Below are 19,617 nucleotides of genomic sequence, written 5' to 3'. Positions count from 1 at the left end.
TAATACTTTTAGCATTCACCTATGTAAATTGTAAACAATCACAGACCCAACACTGATCCCTGAGGGACACCACTAGCCACTGATCATCAACCAGAAAAACATCCATTTATCCCCACTCTTTGCTTTCTGTCAGTTAACCAATTCTCTATTCATGCTAATACATTGCCCATAATTCATGCGCCTTTATCCAATGCTGCAGCCTTTTGTGTGGCCCCTTGTCGAATGCCTTCTGGAAATCCAGATACACCATGTCCACCGGTTCCCCGTTGTCCACCACGCTTGTAATGTCCTCTAAGAATTCCACTAAATTAGTCAAACATGACCCATCTTTCATGAACCCATGCTGCATTTGCCAATAGGACAATTTCTATCCAGATGTCTCACTACTTCTTCCTTAATGATAGATTCAAGCATTTTCCTCACTTCAGAAGTTAAGTTAACCAGCCTATACTTACCTACCTTTTGTCTACCTCGTTTTTTAAACAGTTGCACCAACTTTGCTGTTTTCCAATCTACCGAAACTGCCCAAGAGTCTAGAGAATTTTGGTAAATTACAACGGGCGCATTTGCTGTTTCCCCGCCACCTCTTTTAGTAACCTCAGATGCATTCCATCAGGGCCAGAAGTCTTGTCTACCTTTAGCTCCATTAGCTTGCCCAACCTTCTTAGTGATGATGATCATTTTTCGGTCCTCACCTGCCATAGCCCTTGCCAACCATTGTTGGCAGGTTATTTATGTCTTCCACAGTGAATACTGACACATAACACCTGTTCAATGTCTCAGCCGTTTCCTCATTTCCCATTATTAAATCCCCTTCTCATCCTCTAAAGGACCAATGTTCACCGTAGCTACTTGTTTTTGTTTTATATATTTGTAGAAATGTTTGCTATCTGTTTTTATACTCTGAGCTACTTTACACTCATAAACTAACTTGCTTTTCTTTATAGCTTTTTTTGTGGTTTTATAATCATAATCTTTATTGTCACAAGTAGGCTTACATTAACACTGCAATGAAGTTATTGTGAAAAGCCCCCTACTCACCACATTCCGGCGCCTATTCGGGTACACAAAGGGAGAATTCACGATGTCCAAATGGTCCAATAACATGTCTTTCGGGACTTGTGGGAGGAAACCCATGCAGACACAGGGAGAACGTGCAGACTCTGCACAGACAGTGAACCATGCCAGGAATCGAATCTAGGACCCTGGTGCTGTGAAGCAACAGTGCTAACCACTGTGTTATCCCTTGCTGTTGACCTTTAAAGATCCTCTAGTTTCCCAGTAATCTTTGCCACTTTGTATGCATTTTCTTTCAATTTGATACCCTGGCTGATTTTCCCTTTTCCTACAGTCCTTCCTTTTCACTGGTATATACATTTTCTGAGCACTGTGATAAATCTCTTTGAAAGTCCTCCACTGTTTCTCAATTGTCCCACCACAAAGTCTTTGCTCCCAAACTACCCCAGCCAACTCCTCCATCATCCCATTGTAGTCTCCTTTGTTTAAGCACAAGGCACTGGTATTGGATTTTACCTTCTCACCTTCCATCTGTATTTTAAATTCAACCATATTATGATCGCTCTTTCCGTGAGGATCCCTAACTTATGAGATCATTAATTATTCCTGTCTTATTACGCAGGACCAGATCTAGGATAGCTTGCTCCCTCGTAGGTTCTATTACCTACTGTTCGAGGAAACTATCACAGATACACTCTATGAACTCCTCAAGGCTGCAATGACTGACCTGGTTAGACCAATTGACATTTAGATTAAAATCCACCATAATAATTGTGGGATTTTACATGCATCAGTTATTTCTTTGTTAATTGCCAGTCCCACTGTGATGTTATTATTTGGTGGCCTTTCAGTGACCTTTTCTCCTTCCTGTTTCTAATTTCCAACCAATTGGATTCAAACTTTTTCTCCATAGAACCTGTATTATCTCTCACTATGGCCCTGATGTCATCCTTAAATATCAGAGATACACCACCTCGCTTACCTTCCTGTCTGTCCTTCCAAATAGTCTGATACCCCTGGATTTTTAACACCCAGTCGTGACCATCATGCAACCATGTCTCTGTAATGGCCACTAAATCATACTCATTTGCGATGATTTGTGCCGGTCAACTCATTTATCTTGTTTCAAATGCTATGAGCGTTGAGATAAAGTGCCTTTGTACTGATTTTAATACCTTATTTTTGCATCCTATCACCTCCATTAATAACATCTCCTAAGTTCTTCTTCCCTTTATCTTTTTTCATAACTTTCCAAGTAGTTGAACCCACCTACCTACGTGCTAACCTGCTATTTGCTTCCCATTAACCATTTTGCCTCCCGTAGTGTTACCCCCCCCCCCCCCCCCCCTCCCCCACACACACGCACACACACATGCTAGTTTAAAGTCTTTGAGACCACCCTATTTATCCTTTTCATTGGAACACTGGTCTCAGATCGGTTCAGGTGGTGACTGTCCCAACGGTACAGATCTCTCCTGTTCTAATACTGATGCTAAAGCCCCATGAAATGAAACCCTTCCTTCCCGCACCACGTGTTTACTTCCGTAGTAAGTGTTTAACTGTTTAAGTGCTGGAATTATAAAAGGCACACACAAATCTCTTAAGAAGAAAAGATAATAGTATTTATGGTACTTAACTTGGTCTATGTAAAATAATTTTTAAAAGTTCCAATGCACACATTCTACGTTCACACACATGTATCAATGAGTTACAAAATGGCAGGATAGATTAAATAGACTTTTTAGAGTCTTGGGAAGTGAAAAATATACAGCTCTTGGAGATTGATGGGATGGTTCCAGGCTGGCTTGGTGGTCTTTCTGGATTCGAAGGCCAGCCGGTTTGGAGATGTTTGCAGTCAATGTATCTTTTCTTCCCAAGGCAGCTGCTACTTGGTTGATGTTTTTAAAACAATCTGTCTGCACGTGAATCCTCAAACAGCTGACAGGGTTCATGCCTGCAAGATGGTGAGAGAGAGGGAGGCCCATATAGTCGTTTTGACATTTTGTTTCCCCGAACAGGCGCCAGAATGTGGCGACTAGGGGCTTTTCACAGTAATTTCATTTGAAGCCTACTTGTGACGATAAGCAATTTTCATTTAATTTCATTATTCATTTCATTTCTGCCTCTGGTCTGGAAAAAAGAGTTTCTTAAAAGATAAAAGAGAGCTGGCTAGCTTGTCACATGGTCCCCTCTTACGAACTGTCCAAATATGGTCATGGCCGGGACATTCTAGGTAGATGGTTTTGACCCGGGGGGGGGGGGGGGGGGGGGGGGGGGGGGGCGGATTTTAATCAATAACAGGGCCTGCTTCCAGGCGGGGAAGGTCCTGGCTGATTGGCGGGGGGGGGGGGTATTTGATGGTTGCAGGCACACTGGAGGGAAAGTCGGTAATCTTGGTAAATGTGTACATCCCGAATTGAGATGATGTAACGTTGACAAGGCAGCTGTTGGCGGCAGTACCGATTTGGACACACAAACTGATTCTGGGGGTGATTTAAAAAAAAAAAACTTCCAATTCTTTATTTTCCAATTAAGGGGCAATTTAGCGTGGCAAGTCTATCTGCCCTGCACATCTTTGGGTTGTGCGGGTGAGACCCACCCAGACACTCTGAATGTGCAAACTCCACGGACAGTGACCTGGGGCCGGCACCAAATCCGGGTCCTCAGCGTCGTGAGGCAGCAGTGCTAACCACTGCACCACCGTGCCGCCGCTGGGGGGGGGGGGGATTTATATTGTGTATTGTGTTGGATCGCTCCAAGCTGAAGTCGATCGCTCCTTCTGGGATGGAGAACATGCTTTCTGCGTACATGGGGGAGACTGGCTGCGGACCCGCAACGGTTTATGCACTGTGGGAGTAAAGGGGTATCGTTTTTTTTTACCCCTGATGCACAATGTGTACTCTTAAATAGATTACTTTATCATGGGAGGACTCTTCTCTCTGGGTGAAGAAGGCGGAATATTCGTCTGTGGTTATCTCTGACCATTCTCCAGATTTGGTAGATACAATTTGGTTGATCATTTGGTTGAGGCGGGCTGGAAGTAGCACAAGGGATAGAGGTTCGATGTAGGGCTTTTGTCAGACATGGGGTTCTACGGGAGGGTTTCGAGAACCATAAGGGAATATGAGGAGTTCAATGAGAATGGGATGGTCTCGCCCTCTACTCCGAGAGGTGTTGAAGGCGGTGCTTAGAGGGGAGATCATAAGGCTCAGATGAACGGGGAGGCTGGGACGGAGTGCTTGAAGTTATTTGATGAGATTTTGGGAGTGGACCATAGGTGTGCGAGTGACCCAATGCTGGAACTCTTGGCATGCAGTTAAAATCTGGGGTGGTGTATGAGTATTTGGAGAAGGCAAGTCGGCTTTTGGCTCACCAGCTGAGGTAGGAGGAGGCTTCTCAGGAAATCATTCAAATTAGATATTCGGAGGGTAGGCTGGCTTCCATCCCAGCCAAGGTAAATGTGGCATTTTGAGCCTTTTATGAGAAATGTTACAGGTCGGAGCTGCCCAAGGTGGGGAAGGGATGGGATCACTGCGGGGTTTGGAGGAGTTTCGAACTGCATTGCGACAGATGCAAACGGGGAAGGCACCGGGCCGGATGGGTTCCCGGGGAATTCTACAAGAAGTTTGTGGATCATCTGGTTCTGTAATTGATGGGGATGTTTAATGACATCCGTGAGACACTTGGGCAGGCATCCATCTCTCATCTCCTGAAAAAGGATAAGGATCCCACTGAATGTCGATGCAAAGCTATTGGCCAAGGTTCTAGTAGTTAGGCTGGAACCCTGTCTCCCGGAGGTAGTTTGTAAAGGATGGAAAATTGTCGTCCAATATGAGGTGACTGATGAATGTGGTTCACACTCGAGTGGGTGGGCTGGAACCTGTGATAATTGTGTCGTTGGATGCAGAAAATGTGTTCGATAGGGTTGAGTGGAGGTACCTGTTTGGAATTTTGGAGATGTTTGGGTTTGGCCCTGTGTTTGTGTTGTAGGTGTGTTTGTTGTATGAGGCTCCTTTCGCCAACGTTGGTACCAACACCATGACTGCGGTCTTTTCGGTTGCATAGGGGACTGAGTCAGGGATGTGCTATGTCTCCCCTTCTATTCGCGTTAGTAATTGAGCCACTGGCCATTATCCTGAGGGTCTCAAAAGAGTGGTGCAAAATAGTTCGGGTGGTGTGGAACACAGGGTGTTGTATGCAAATGATCTTCTGTTATATGTGAAGTTCCTGGGGCCAGCTATGGGAAACACAATGCATATACTGACGAGCTTTGGCCCTTCTCTGAATACAAGTTAAATTTAGAGAACAGCAAGTATTTTTTGGTCAACACTTCAGGGAGGGGAGGCAGTCTGGGGGGGGGGGGGGGGGGGGGGTGGCTGCCTTTCTGCCTGGCCAGGACAAGCTTTCAGTATCTGAGAGTCCAGGTGGCTCGGGATTGGGCGCGGCTCTGGATATTACCTGCCTAGTGAGTAGGGTCAAGGCTGCCATGTCCTTGGCAGACTGGGTTCAATCAATCAAGATGAACATTTTGCCAAGATTCCTGTTCCTATTTCATTGTCTTTGGTATTTTTACCCAAGTCATTTTTCCGGGTGGTTGAGCAGCTTTATCAGGCTTCATGTGGGCGGGGAAAACCCCCAAGGATTCGTAAGGGTGTCCTACAGAGGGATAGACAATTAGGGGATCTTGCGCTGCCAAATCTGGGGCACGATTTTCCCATCGGGCAGCTAAGTGCCGACGCCGGCGTAGAAACGAGAGTGTTTTATTCTGGCGTCGGCGCCCATTCCGAGACCCGATTCTCCGGGCCACAGTGCGGTAGCACAGCGCTGGAGTGGCCCACGCAGCTCCAGCTGCCGATCCCGGAATGAACCTGGTGCCGCGCGGCTCGGCATGCACAGTTGGGCTGGCGGCAACTAGCGCATGCGCAGTGGCCTTCTTCCCCGCGCCGGCCCCAACGCCAAATAGCACAGGGCTACAGGAGCCAGTGCGGAGGAAAGGAGGGCCCCCGACATAGAAGCCGGCCAGCCGATCGTGGGCCCCGATTGCGGGCCAGGCCACTACGGAGGCCCCTCTTGGGGTCGGACCCCCCCCCCTCTCCAATGCCGAGGACCCACCGGTGGGGGGGGGGGGGGGGTCGGAGAATTCCGCCTCTGATGTTTTATTTCTAGGCTGCCAATGTGGAGAAGGTGTTGGGGTGATGTGGGGACCCAGGGTCTACCTGGGTGCGGTTGTTGGAGTCTGGGGTGTGCAGAGGGTCTACTTTGGGGCACAGGTGATGGTGTCTCTGCCATTTGCTTCGGCAAGGTACACGTCGAACCCGGTTGTTGTCTCCACTTTAAAGATATGGAGGCAACTCCATCAGCATTTCAAGCTGGGTTCAGTGTTAAGGCTGATCCCAATTTGTGTTCGCCACTTGTTCGAGCTGACAATTGGGGTGTGGAAGGGAAGGGTACTGGAAAGAGTGAGTGAGGGGCTGGTTTAGCACAGGGCTAAATCGCTGGCTTTGAAAGCAGGCCAGCAGCACGGTTCAATTCCCGTACCAGCCTCCCCGAACAGGCGCCGGAATGTGGCGACTAGGGGCTTTTCACAGTAACTTCATTTGAAGCTTACTTGTGACAATAAGCGATTTTCATTTTCATTTCATTATTCCTGGAGGGGTGGTTTGTCAGCCTGGAAGAAACGAAAGAGAAATTGGTCTTTTGGGCTCGGACTCGTTTAGGTACTTCCAGAAATAGCATTCTGTTAGATGGATGTTTCCAGTATTCCCAGTGGCGCCGCTGTCATCCTTGTTGGAGAGCATCGGAAGAGAGTATAATGTCCGACCCTTATGGGCAGATTTTGGGAGGTTCGGTCCTGGTGGAAGGAGTGATGACCAAATGGGAGGATGAGCTGGGGCCTATATTGGAGGAGGAAGTGTGGAGTGAGGCCCTACTCGGTGAACGCCCCGTCATAGTGTGCAAAGCTGAGCCTGATCCAACTCAAGGTAGTGTTTAGGGCGCACCTTACTAAAGCCAAAATGAGTTGTTTCTTAGGGGAGGTTAAGGATAGGTGCAAGCACTGTTCAAGGTGGCCCGGTAAACACGCCCACATGTTCCGGTCCTGTCCCAAGCTTGTGGGTTTTTGGATTTTTTTTTTTTAGCACTATATCGATGATCCTGAACACTGATCTAGAGCGCTGTCCTTTAGTGGCTCTATGGGACTTGCTGGAGCTGTGGATGGGTGTGAGGTTAGATGTCCTAGCCTTCACCTCGTTAGTTCCTCAGAGGTGAGCCCTGTTGAGCTGGAAGTTGGCGGTGCCACCGAGTGCCTCGCCTTGGCTAGCAAAATAAATGGAGATTTTGCACCTCGAGAAGGTCACAGTGATGTGGTCAATTGGTGGGTTCTACCGGAGATGGTAACCATTTATATTGTATTTCCTGACTTCCGTTTGCGGCTATGCCTAGGTTGGTCGCACGGTCTGCAGCTCCCGCCGATAACGGCCTTTTGGGCCCTTTACTGGAGCTCCAGCAGCACTTGGACGACGATTCCCGGTGTGGGAAGGAAACAGTGAGGGTCCCCCAGCGCTGTATGGAGTGGACCAGGAGTGGGGCGATCAAAAAGCGGCTTTGGAGAAGAGAGAACGGGCCTGAAAAAACAAGATGGCGGCCGGCGGGGATCAAGCAGCGTGTGGGCCCAGTGGTCACGGGAGCAGCAGGATTTTCTCAGAAGCTGCTTCGCCGAGTTAAAGGCGGAGATGTTGGCCCCAATGAAGGCTTCTATTGAAAGGTTGGTGGAGACCCAGAAGATGCAGGGGACGGCGATCAAGGAGGTGCAGCAGAAGGCCTCTGATTACAAGGATGAGATTTTGGGCCTGGCGGTTAGAGTGGAGGCGCAAGAGGCTCTGCACAAAAGATGGCAGGAGAGACTGGAAGACCTTGAAAACAGGTCAAGGAGGCAGAACCTGAGGATTCTGGGTCTCCCTGAAGGCGCGGAGGGGTCGGATGCTGATGTGTATGTGACCACGATGCTGGGAACGCTGATGGGCACGGGGGCTTTCCCGCGGCCCCTGGAGATGGGTGGGGCGCACAGAGTCCTGGCGGGAGGCCTAGGGCGAACGAGGCGCCGAGAGCTATGGTGGTAAGATTCCACCATTTCACCGATAAGGAGTGTGTATTGCGATGGTCGAAGAAGGAGTGAAGCAGGTGGGAGAACTGTGAGATCCATATTTACCAGGACTGGGGTGCAGAGCTGGCCAAGAGGCGTGCGGGATTCAACCGGGCCAAAGCGGTCCTCCACAGCAAAGGGGTGAAGTTCGGGCTGTTTCAACCGGCGAGGCTGTGGTTTACATATCAGGACTGGCACCACTATTTCAATACACCAGAAGAGGCGTGGACTTTTATGAAGAACAAGAAGCTGGACTTAAACTAATGGACTGCAGTATGGTGGTGGGGGCGGTGTTATGTTGGGTTTTCTCCCCGTGTTCTCTTTTGTTTTTGTTGCTCCCTGGGCCCTCGGGGTTCTGGGTTGGGTCGCAGTTGGGAAGAGCTGCGTCACAGATGATGGCGTCGGGCCAGGCAGTGAGAGCAGTTTATTCGCTCACCGTTGGGGGTAGTACCCGAAGTTTGTTTGTTTGAGAGAATTGGTTTTTTTTGTCTGTACGCATGGGATGTAGGGGGAGGACTCTCTCTACGTCACTTAGTTGAGTGGGGGAGGTTGGAGACCCGTAGTGGGAGCCAACAGGGGCATTGGAGGTAGAGGTGGGAACAGCCGGGGTCAGCATGAGTCAGCTGACTTGCGGGAGTGCAATGGGGGGGTTAAGCGAACGCTTGACTAGGGTGGGGGGGGGGGGGGGTGGAGAGAGGGCTGGGATGCTGCTTTGCTGACTGGAGGGGAATCAATTTTTGGAGTAAAGTGGAGAGTCGGGACAGGGAGCCTCCGGCTGGGGGGCTGGAGTGTGCCGGAGGCGCAGGCACGTGGCTGGCCAAGAAAAGGAGATGGCTCGTCGGCGGGGAGGGGGGGGTAATTAACCCCCCGACCAGGCTGATCACGTGGAACGTGAGGGGACTGAATGGGCCGGTCAAGAGGGCCCGTGTGTTTTCACACTTAAGCGGGTTAAAGGCAGACGTAGCCATGCTACAAGAAACGTATCTGAAGGTCGTGGATCAAACCAGGCTGAGGAAGGGATGGGTGGGGCAGGTCTTCCACTCAGGGCTGGTTGCGAAGACCAGGGGGGTCGCAATCCTGGTGAGCAAGCGGGTGTCATTTGAGGCGGGGGGTATTGTGGCGGATAAAGGGGGTAGATATATTATGGTGAGTGGCAAGCTGCAGGGGGCCCGGGTGGTGTTAGTGAATGTGTATGCTCCGAACAGGGACGATGCAGGGTTCATGAAGCGGATGTTGAGTAGGGTTCTGGATTTGGAGTCAAGCAGTCTGGTAATGGGGGGGACGGACTTCAACACAGTCCTGGACCCGGCACTGGATCGGTCTAGTTCTAGATCGGGTAAGAGGCCGGCAGCGGCCAAGGTCCTGAGGGGGTTCATGGACCAAATGGGGGGAGTGGACCCGTGGAGATTCGCTCGGCCAAGGGCGAAGGAGTTTTCTTTCTTCTCCCATGTTCACAAGGCGTACTCGCGGATTGACTTTTTCGTGGTGAGTAGGGCGCTAATCCCGAGAATGGAGGGGGTAGAGTACTCAGCCATTGTGATTTCGGACCATGCCCCGCACTGAGTGGAGTTGGGGCTAGGGGAGGAGAGAGGCCAACACCCTCTGTGGAGACTGGGCGTAGAAATATTGGTGGATGAGGAGGTCTGTAGGTGGTTTCGGAGGAGTATCCAATGCTATGTGGCGACCAACGATACTGGGGAGGTTTCAGTGAGTGTGGTCTGGGAGGCGCTGAAGGCAGTTATCAGCGGGGAGCTAATTTCAGTCAGGGCCCACAGGGAGAAGAGGGATAGGATGGAGAGGGAGAGGTTGGTGGGGGAGATACTTCGGGTGGACAGGAGGTATGCGGAATCCCCCGAGGAGGGGTGTTAAAAGAGTGCTAGAGTCTGCAGGCGGAGTTTGACTTGCTTACCACAGGGAAGGCAGAGGCTCAGTGGAGGAAGGTACAAGGAGCGGTGTACGAGTATGGGGAAATGGCAAGCAGGATGCTGGCGCACCAACTACGGAAGAGAGAGGCGGCCAGGGAAATTGGGGGAATTAGGGACAAGGGGGGTAACACGGTGCTGAGTTCGGCAAGGATCAATGAGGTCTTCAAGGACTTTTATGATAAACTGTATGAGTCAGAACCCCCGGGGGGTGGGGGGATGAAGCGATTCTTGGACCTAACTGAGGTTCCCTAAGATGGAGGAGGGGCGGGTAGAGGGATTAGGGGCCCCGATTGAGATGGAGGAATCGGTTAAGGGTTTGGAGGGTATGCCCCAGGACCGGGCGAATATCCCGTAGAATTTTACAGGAAATTCTCAGAGCTATTGGGCCCGTTGTTGTTGAGAACCTTCAACGAGGCTAAGGAAAAGGGAATACTTCCCCCGACGATGTCGCAGGCTCTGATCTCGCTCATCCTTAAGCAAGATAAGGACCCGTTGCAATGTGGCTCCTACAGGCCGATATCGCTCCTTAATGTAGATGCCAAACTATTGGCCAAGATCCTGGCCACCAGAATTGTGGACTGTGTCCCGGGAGTGATTAATGAGGATTAAACGGGGTTTGTGAAGGTCAGGCAGCTGAACATGAATGTGCGGAGGCTCCTGAATGTGATCATGATGCCCTCGGAAGGAGAGGATGCAGAAGTGGTGGCGGCAATGGACATGGAAAAAGCCTTCGTTCAGGTGGAGTGGGAGTACCTGTGGGAAGTGTTAGGCAGATTTGGATTTGGCGAGGAATTCATGGGGTGGGTTAAATTGCTGTATCAGGCCCCTGTAGCGAGAGTATCGATGAACCGGCTGTGGTCGGAGTACTTTATGCTACATCGAGGAACGAGGCAGGGGTACCCCCTGTCCCCCCTGCTGTTTGCCCTGGCAATTGAGCCGCTGGCCATGGCGCTGAGGGAGTCTAGAAACTGGAGGGGGCTGGTTCGGGGGGGAGTGGGGAGGAACATCGGATTTCACTGTATGCGGATGACCTGCTCCTGTACATTTCGGATCCGGTGGAGGGGATGGGGGAGGTCATGCAGATCCTTGAAGGTTTCGGGGACTTTTCGGGGTATAAATTGAATGTCGGGAAAAGCGAGCTTTTTGTGATGCATGCGAGGGGCCAGGAAAAGAGACTGGGAGAGCTACCAGTTAAGATGATGGAGAGGAGCTTTCGCTATTTGGGCATACAGGTGGTTAAGAGTTGGGATGCCCTGCACAAGCTCAATCTAGCGTGGCTGGTGGATCAGATGGAGGAGGACTTTAAGAGGTGGGACATGCCGCCGCGTTCCCTGGCGGGCAGGGTGCAATCCGTGAAGATGACAGTCCTCTCCAGGTTCTTGTTCGTCTTCCAGTGCCTTCCCATCCTCATCCCCAAGTCCCTCTTCAAGCGGGTGAAAAGGAATATCACGGGATTTGTGTGGGCAAACAAGATCCCGTGTGTTAAGAGACTGTTCTTAGAGCGCAGTCGAGGGGGAGGGTGGGCTGGCGCTGCCGAACTTCTGCAGCTATTACTGGGCAGCGAATATATCCATGATTCGGAAATGGGTAGTAGAGGGAGGGGGGCGGCGTGAAAGCGGTTGGAGGAGGCGTCTTGCAGGGATACTAGCCTGGGGGCATTGATAACGGCACCGCTGCCGCTCCTGCCGACACGGTACACCACGAGCCCGGTGGTGATGGCGACATTGAGGATATGGGGTCAGTGGAGATGGCACAGGGGGGAGGTAGGGGCCTCAGTCTGGGCCCCGATACAGAACAATCACAGGTTTGTTCCAGGTAGAATAGACGGTGGGTTCCTAAGCTGGCACAGAGCGGGTATTAAAAGGATGGGGGACTTGTTTATTGACGGGACTTTTGCTAGCCTGAGGGCGCTGGAAGAGAAATTTGGGTTGCCCCCAGGGAATACCTTTAGGTATCTGCAGGTCTGGCTTTCGTGAGGAAGCAGGTGGGGGAATTTCCGCTGCTACCGGCCCGGAGGACACAGGACAGGGTGGTCTCGGGCATGTGGGTAGGGGACGCAAAGGTATCGGACATATACCAGGAGCTGCAGGAGGCGAAGGAGGCCTCAGTGGAAGAGCTTAAGGGCAGGTGGGAGGAGGAGCTATGTGAGGAGCTGAATGAGGACCTGTGGACAGACTCCCTGGGCAGGGTCAATTCCTCCTCATCTTGTGCTAGGCCTAGCCTGGTTCAGTTTAAGGTGGTGCAAAGGGCGCACAGTGGTGAGAATGAGCAAGTTCTTTGGGGTGGAGGACAGGTGTATGAGGTGTTTAGGGAGCCCAGCAACCCATGTCCATATGTTTTGGGCATGCCCGGCACGTACAGAATTTTGGAGAGGCTTTGCAAAGGCTATGTCCAAGGTCTTGGACACTCGGGGAAAACCGAGTTGGGGGATAGTGATATTTGGGGTGTCAGAAGATCCGGGAGTGCAGGAGTCGAAAGAGACCAGTCTTGGCCTTTGGCTCCTTGGTAGCCCGGAGACAGCTCTTGCTATTGTGGAGGGATGCAAAACCCCCAAGTGGAGACATGGGCCAGTGACATAGCGGGGTTTATAAGTTTAGAAAGGAATAAAGTTTGCCTTAAGAGGGTACTTGCGGGGGTTCTCCAGGCGGTGGCAACCATTCCTTGACTTTCTCGCAGAACGTTAAGTGGAGTCAGCAGCAGCAGCAAACCAGAGGTGGGGGGGGGGGGGGGGGGGGGGGGGCTGGTATGGGTGGTGAATAGATTTTACTTGTAAAGGGCAGATACCCCACCTTGCTTTGTTAAGTTGTTAATTCGCTTTTCTTTATTATTATGTTTTTTGTTGTTTTCTTTCTGTAGTGGTTTGTAAAAATTTGAATAAAAACAAATTTTTTTTTAAAATATTGTATTTCCTGGAATTGGATACTTTTAGCTGTTGGTGGCGGGGGAGGGCTTGTTTTGAGAAGGTGGAACTGCACAGATTAGAGCAGGGGTGGGCAAACTTTTCCGTGCGAGGGCCACATTCAGAAATTCACAATTTTAAAGGGCCGCATAGTATATTAATTAATAGTCCCGGTTGTAACCAATTAGCATGCGGCATATACCTCAGCGCTTCCCCCGGCGGCAACCTGCCTTTAGCCCTCTTTTTCTCTACTTTTCAAAAATGGCGCTTCACCCGGTTATGATTCTGGGCGCCTCATATAGAACATAGAACAGTACAGCACAGAACAGGCCCTTCGGCCCTCGATGTTGTGCCGAGCAATGATCACCCTACTCAAGTCAACGTATCCACCCTATACCAGTAACCCAACAGCCCCCCCCCCCCCCACCACCAATTAACCTTATTTTTAAAAAAAATAAATTTTTTAAATTAAAAAAAATTTAAAAATTTTTTTTATTTTTTTAAATGACTTGATCTTGGTGGGCCGCATAAAGACCTTTGGCGGGCCGCATGTGGCCCGCGGGCCGTAGTTTGCCCACCCCTGGATTAGAGTATGGTTTGCATTTTTTAGTTCATTGAAGTTTGTATTTTTGTATAAAATAACAAAAGCTTAATAAAAATATTTTTTAAAATAAATTGCTCTCTCATGGTCTCCCCTGGCACAATCTCTCGAGCTCCATCGCTCAGATCTCCACAGTTAGTGAAGTGGACCCTGATAGCGCACACGGGGAGGATGTGCAGACTCCGCACAGACAGTGACCCAAGCCGGGAATCGAACCTGGGACCTTGGAGCTGTGAAGCAATTGTGCTATCCACAATGCTACCGTGCTGCCCCTAATATGAATAGATAATTTGTTTCAGTAACGTTTATTGAGAATTAATGATGGCTAGGATACTCAGAAATTCTTTGCCTCCTGCCATGGGATCTTTTACATCACCTTGAAATAACAGATGTGACCTTGGTTTAATGTTCCCTGTAAGAGATGGTGGCACCTACGAAATGACATTCATTCATTTCTGCTCTTAATTGTCAGTCGATGTTGTGTGTTCAAACTCTGGAATCGGGCTTGAACCCATGACCTACTGACCTAGAGGTGAGACTGCTCAAGTTGAAGTAAGGCTGAGAAAGAAAGTGAAAGCAAGTAGAATTAGGTTGAATATCTTTATAGCTGTTTTATTGGGGTTTTTTCTGGAAATAACTTCTATTAATAGCTAAGATTTCAGCTGATCCCATCTAATTCATAAATAAATTCATTAGAACCATAACATGCCATTAAAACTCTTGTGTAGATCATTGTGTAATAGAGTTTATACATTATTTCATAAAGTGACAAAATGTGCTTCAATTGTTACAATTTCTTGTTTCAGAATACCAGCAAAAAGGTGGTAAACCCTACCTGTCTGTCATAACTGGGCGGGGATGTCACAGCCAAGGGGGAGTAGCACGCATCAAACCAGCTGTCATTGACTACCTCAAAACCCACAACTTCAGGTACACTTAGTCTATGCATTTACTTTAATTTTGATTGCCGAACAATATAAGAGGAATGTCCTGGTTGATGCACTGTTTTAAATCTTGTTTTCTGCCTTTTGCCATGTCAATTAGAGTAGGGGATTACATTACTGTGGGGTGAAGTAACATTTTTTTGTCTGTTTATTAGCATGCCTAAATTAGTGTGCTGATTTTAAAGAAATGATATTTAATATTGAGTGGAAAAATATTTTGTGGCCTTTTTTCTATTTCTCAAACATCCATGTAGATTATTTTAAAAAACACAGAAGAGAATCATGCAATGCTTTTTGGTTCGGAGGAACAGGACTGCAGAATAATGAAATTACAGTGGGTGGAATTCTCCATTTAGTAGACTATGGGCCGGATTCTCCATTCCTCGACACCGATTTTGTAATCGCCGATCAGGTGGAGAATCCCCTTTTACGACCGAATCAGGTGTTTATTTGTTTTCGGATGCTCTGCCCTCTCCAAAACGGCGTCATCGGGGAGTACGCTGCACGCCATTAGGACGGCCTCAGGTCGTTACCTGAAGGCCCTACCCCAATGCTCCGCCCCCAATGGGCCAAGTTTCCAACCATGCGGGGCACGTATGGTCTCAGTGGTCGGGAACCCAACGTGGCAGCTGCGGACTGTCCAGAGCCGCCACAGTCGGGGGGTGTGGAGAGGAGCCATGCCGCTGGTGGGGGGGGGGAAGCTGGGGGGGCGGTCCGGGGGGCACTATTATTTAGGGGGTCTCTTATTTGAGGCGTCTCTTTATTTGAGGCGTCTCTTTATTTGAGGCGTCTCTTTATTTGAGGCGTCTCTTTATTTGAGGCGTCTCTTTATTTGAGGCGTCTCTTTATTTGAGGCGTCTCTTTATTTGAGGCGTCTCTTTGATGGGGGATCTCTTTATTTCGGGGGTCTCTAGGGGAGGGTCTCTTTTATGTGGTGTCCAGTGGGGTGGGCAGATCTTGCATTGTGGGTGGGAGGGTGGCTCTCGGATGGTTTTGGGGGTGCAACTCCTTGTCCCACCGTGAGGCGCAGCGCATCAGGGCCATGTTTGTCAGGACAATCGTAATTCTTGCCCATATGACTCCCATTCCGACTAACCTACATTAGCTGTCTTCCCCAAACACATGACATTTTAAGTTTTGATTGTCCCCTTGGAATTCCCTCAAAGCTTTGTAACATTTTCAACCTTGTAGCCACTCCCACACTCTGATATTCTGACTCTTGGCTATTGACAGTGCTTGATCTTGCACTGACCATTCTTGATAAGAAAAATATATCTGGGGTAGTTGGGGTTAATCTGTTGATGACCATACTGATTACAAAAAGAAAACACTTGGCTTTTAGCAAAGCTCATTAATCTAAAATGTTCAGGTAAGTAGGCTTGCATTATTGGTATAATGTCTATTGTCATCAAGTGATTAATATTGGCAAATGCATCAATTTTTATTTGATCCTAACTACATACAAAATATGAATATATACTAAATGTATTTATATTACACCTTTCATGAACCCCAAGCATCCCAAAGCATTTTACAGTGAATGAAGTACTTCTAAACTAAGAAACCAGGTGGCTAGTGTGAGCATAGCAAACTTCCACGAACAGCATTGGAGCAATGACCAGTTTTTTAAATGATGTTGATCAGGACACTGAGGATAGTTCTCGTTCCCTTCATCCAAATAGTTTCACGTGATATTTTACATCCACCTGAAAGAACCGACAGGGCCTTGGTTTTAACATCTCTGAAAGATGACACCTCCTACAGTGCATATTTTCCTTTTATACTGCACTGGAGCGTCAGCCGAGATCTTTATACTCCAGTCTCTGGAGTGGGATTTGAATCCACAATCCTCTGACTCAGACAAGAGTACTACAATTGATGACTGATGTGACTTAATGCATGTTTGCTTTGTTATAGGTTCACCGAGCCACAGCAAGGTGTTGTGAAAATTAAGTTGAATTGAAGGATGATTTGACGAGAAAATTCCTTCCTAATTCTGAGTATGCAACTATCTCGTATGGGTTTTCAGAGTTACTGTGCAATATCAAACATTTAACTGTGCAGTGCTTTTTTAAATGATAACACTCAGGGATATTGAGCAGATTGAATACAGTGAAACTTTGATCCTGGTATACTTAAGAGTGCCTATTTGACTCCTATCAGGGTAAAGCATCTTTTAACATGAAATGTGTTCTGCTAAATGTACTCTTCGTGGTATATTCCACCCTTTTAAAATTTGTTGTGTATAATTGTCCGAAGTCTTTCATTTATATTTGTCGTGTTTTGAAATTTCAGCACAGAAGGTTAAGAACTGTCCATTTTGAAACATCTTGAGGCTGCTGAAATTTGAGCCATTTACTCTGTTTCATTGATTGTTCTAACATGCATTTCAGTTGGATCGGATTATTTTTTCCCACTGCAAAATGTTTATCTTGTCTGATATAAAGTCAAATTTGAGAGGACCTCGATCTATAAGTGAGATTGTGGATAAATTAAGGTTTTTCAAATAAGTAAAACTAAGTTTTAACTTTTGTAGTCTTTTGCACAAAATTGAGTTTGCAAAAGTGACACCCAGGTTTTAACTAATAAAATTCTTCATCCTGCTTAATATTTGCTATTGTTTTAAAGCAGTAAAAATACAACATTTTTAAGTTTGATGCAATAATGGTGGGGAAAGTGTTGACTCAAGAAAAGTAATTTGTATGATGATGCTGCTCTGCTCTTAGTTATTAGCATTATTTTGTTATCGGGTGTGAAGTTCCAATGAGGAAAATATTTTCCAATTGAAAATACCTCTGTTGAGACAAAGAAAAAGAGCACCAAGTATTAAACATTGATTGCACAGCACTACTTCACCATTAATTACTATTCTAAACCTTGACAAGAGATGTATGCATCATTTTTTATGCAAATCTATCACATTTTAAAATTCTGTAATACCTAAAGACTATTTAAAACTTATGATCAATTCAACTTTTAATTAGACAAGTTTGAAGAAGTCTTATGCCATAGTGACTGTATAGGATTTCATTTTGTTGGAATACAAATTATGTACATTTCCGCCGTAGAACATGTAACAAAACATGATTAAAATGTTAACGCTGCTCAATAACTAGGTTTGTACAGTGCAAGAAATAAATTGAGTTTATTGGGTTTTTTTTTGCAGTTTTATTTAACTTGCAAATGCTTAAAAAATAGTGCATTTTGTTTTCCACCTAGATCCCTATCTTTGCTCTTTTGTGTGTCTATATAAATTTTATTGTGATTAATAAGTGATTATGGATTTGAAGATTAATTATCCCTGACAGCGTGCCATGATACAATTATAGTCAAATATTTAGTAGTTCAGATTGATCGTTTAAATGTGTAATTTAAATGCCTTCAGCTATGAAAGAAAGACTTTTCCAATGAGTCTCACACTCGAGTGAGAAGGCCACAGTTTGTTGCTGAAATCATGAACATTGCTGCGAATGAACTAAGGGGATGAAATCTAGAAGTTAAGCATGAAGTTGTCCCTCAGTTTGCAGTTGTATAGCAATCTGTTCCTCAGGTTACAAGTTTGCTTTACTGTTCAGCATATGCCATTCCTGCCTATGTACGACCATGTCAGTTCATTTACAATTTTAATATTTTTAGGCTTCTTCCCACAGTGCACATTGTCCTTTGCTCTTCAATCTGTTCTGCAGTTTTATTTTACACGAGGGAGTTATCTAATATATTCTCCCCCTCATTTCTCTTTCCCATGGATCACTTTATTGCATAGCTAAGATTGGTGTAAGTAATCAAATGGAGACCAACGTTTTAGCATTCCAATGTTCTTCTGCATACCATAACTAAGCTTTCAAAAGTGGTTATTAGGCAAAAAATTATTTGAAGCATGATACAAACTGTTTTGTGCAGCAATCAGTTGCTGCCTATATAATGTGCTAAATTGCCACTACAGATATTTAATAGTTGAGCAAGATAGCAATTAAATATATAGGAAGTGCTCTCACAACCAAGTGGGCAATTATTTGAAGGAGAAATTTGCCATTGATCCCCATTTTTCTGATTTTAAAAAATATGGGAAGTAATCGTGTTTACAAGTTTGTAAAAGGCATTTATTTAACAGATTTCTGTAGAGTTAGATGCAGGTACAGGGTTTTTTTTTAATGGGAAAGGCACCATGGACCAGTTCAGTTACTGAATTCTTTATCCATGTAAACTCTTTACTCAAAATGTTTGAAACTATATATTCATTTTCTGCAGCGGGGAATGGAACATGTATGTTAGGGGAATTCCATTCACCATATTTATTGTGAAACACTTGTTTTCCAAACTCTCAATAGGCATTTGGGAAGAATTGTAAGTATTGGCTGATTATTAACAGTCAGTAATTGTACTTTCTTGCTGAATTGCTTTTTCCTTTAATTACAAGTTTTATTTTCATAAAATAGATGTTTTACCAATATGGAAAATGCTGGAAACACTTCGCAGGTGAGGCAGCATCAATGGAGAGGGAGCAGGGTTACCAATTATAATTTGTATTTATAAATCTGTATTTCAGATTTCCTGTTTTTCTTTACTGTGTGTCTAACATGCATCTTGTGCTGGGATAATGCTTTGGAAAATCCAAGCACGTTCGTTAAGAATGATTGCCGATGAATCTCCGCTAAATATTTCGCCTATTCCAAACCAATACTGAAAGTTTCCCCCCTTTTTCTCAATGGTATTTCTTCAAACGATAATTAAAGAAACACAATAATTTGTGATTTGCTTTGTTTTTTTTAAACAATATGCTTTATATTCTTAGGGCAGCACAACTCCAAACTAAGGTTTATGTATGCTTCCCATCCAGTTGTATTATTTAATATCAACTAATTTGTCATGAGTTAACCAGAGGAAGTTAAAAAGGTGATATCCAAATAATCAGTAAAGTTACAGCCATAGTACAAACTACTGGTCTCAAATTAGTATTTGTGGATTTGAGATTAGCAACAAGGAATCTCCTCAGAATGTTCATTTGTAATGTTGGAGAAGAGCATCTGCTTTCTCAGAGCATTAAAAACATTAAAATATATTAATGAAGTGCTTAAGTGGTTCACAAGGCT

At 46.5% G+C, this 19,617-nt stretch overlaps 1 protein-coding gene across 3 annotated transcripts in view; it reads left to right on the top strand.

Moving 5' to 3' along the window:
* The window catches only part of n4bp2 (NEDD4 binding protein 2), a 116,074-nt gene extending 96,801 nt beyond the window's left edge, over window positions 1–19,273 (top strand). For all 3 annotated transcript variants that reach the window (XM_038791379.1, XM_038791377.1, XM_038791378.1), the window contains 2 exons: window positions 14,390–14,513; window positions 16,445–19,273. In XM_038791379.1, the coding sequence (XP_038647307.1) occupies window positions 14,390–14,513; window positions 16,445–16,490 (170 nt within the window). In that variant the 3' untranslated portion in view covers window positions 16,491–19,273. The remainder of the gene's footprint in view (window positions 1–14,389; window positions 14,514–16,444) is intronic.
* Window positions 19,274–19,617: the final 344 nt, after the last annotated feature.

Source organism: Scyliorhinus canicula, chromosome 3, assembly GCF_902713615.1.
Source record: "Scyliorhinus canicula chromosome 3, sScyCan1.1, whole genome shotgun sequence".
In the NCBI taxonomy this organism is placed as follows: Eukaryota; Metazoa; Chordata; class Chondrichthyes; order Carcharhiniformes; family Scyliorhinidae; genus Scyliorhinus; species Scyliorhinus canicula.
The sequence above is the reverse complement of the archived record's forward strand: the minus strand, read 5'-3'. Positions and strand labels throughout refer to the sequence as shown.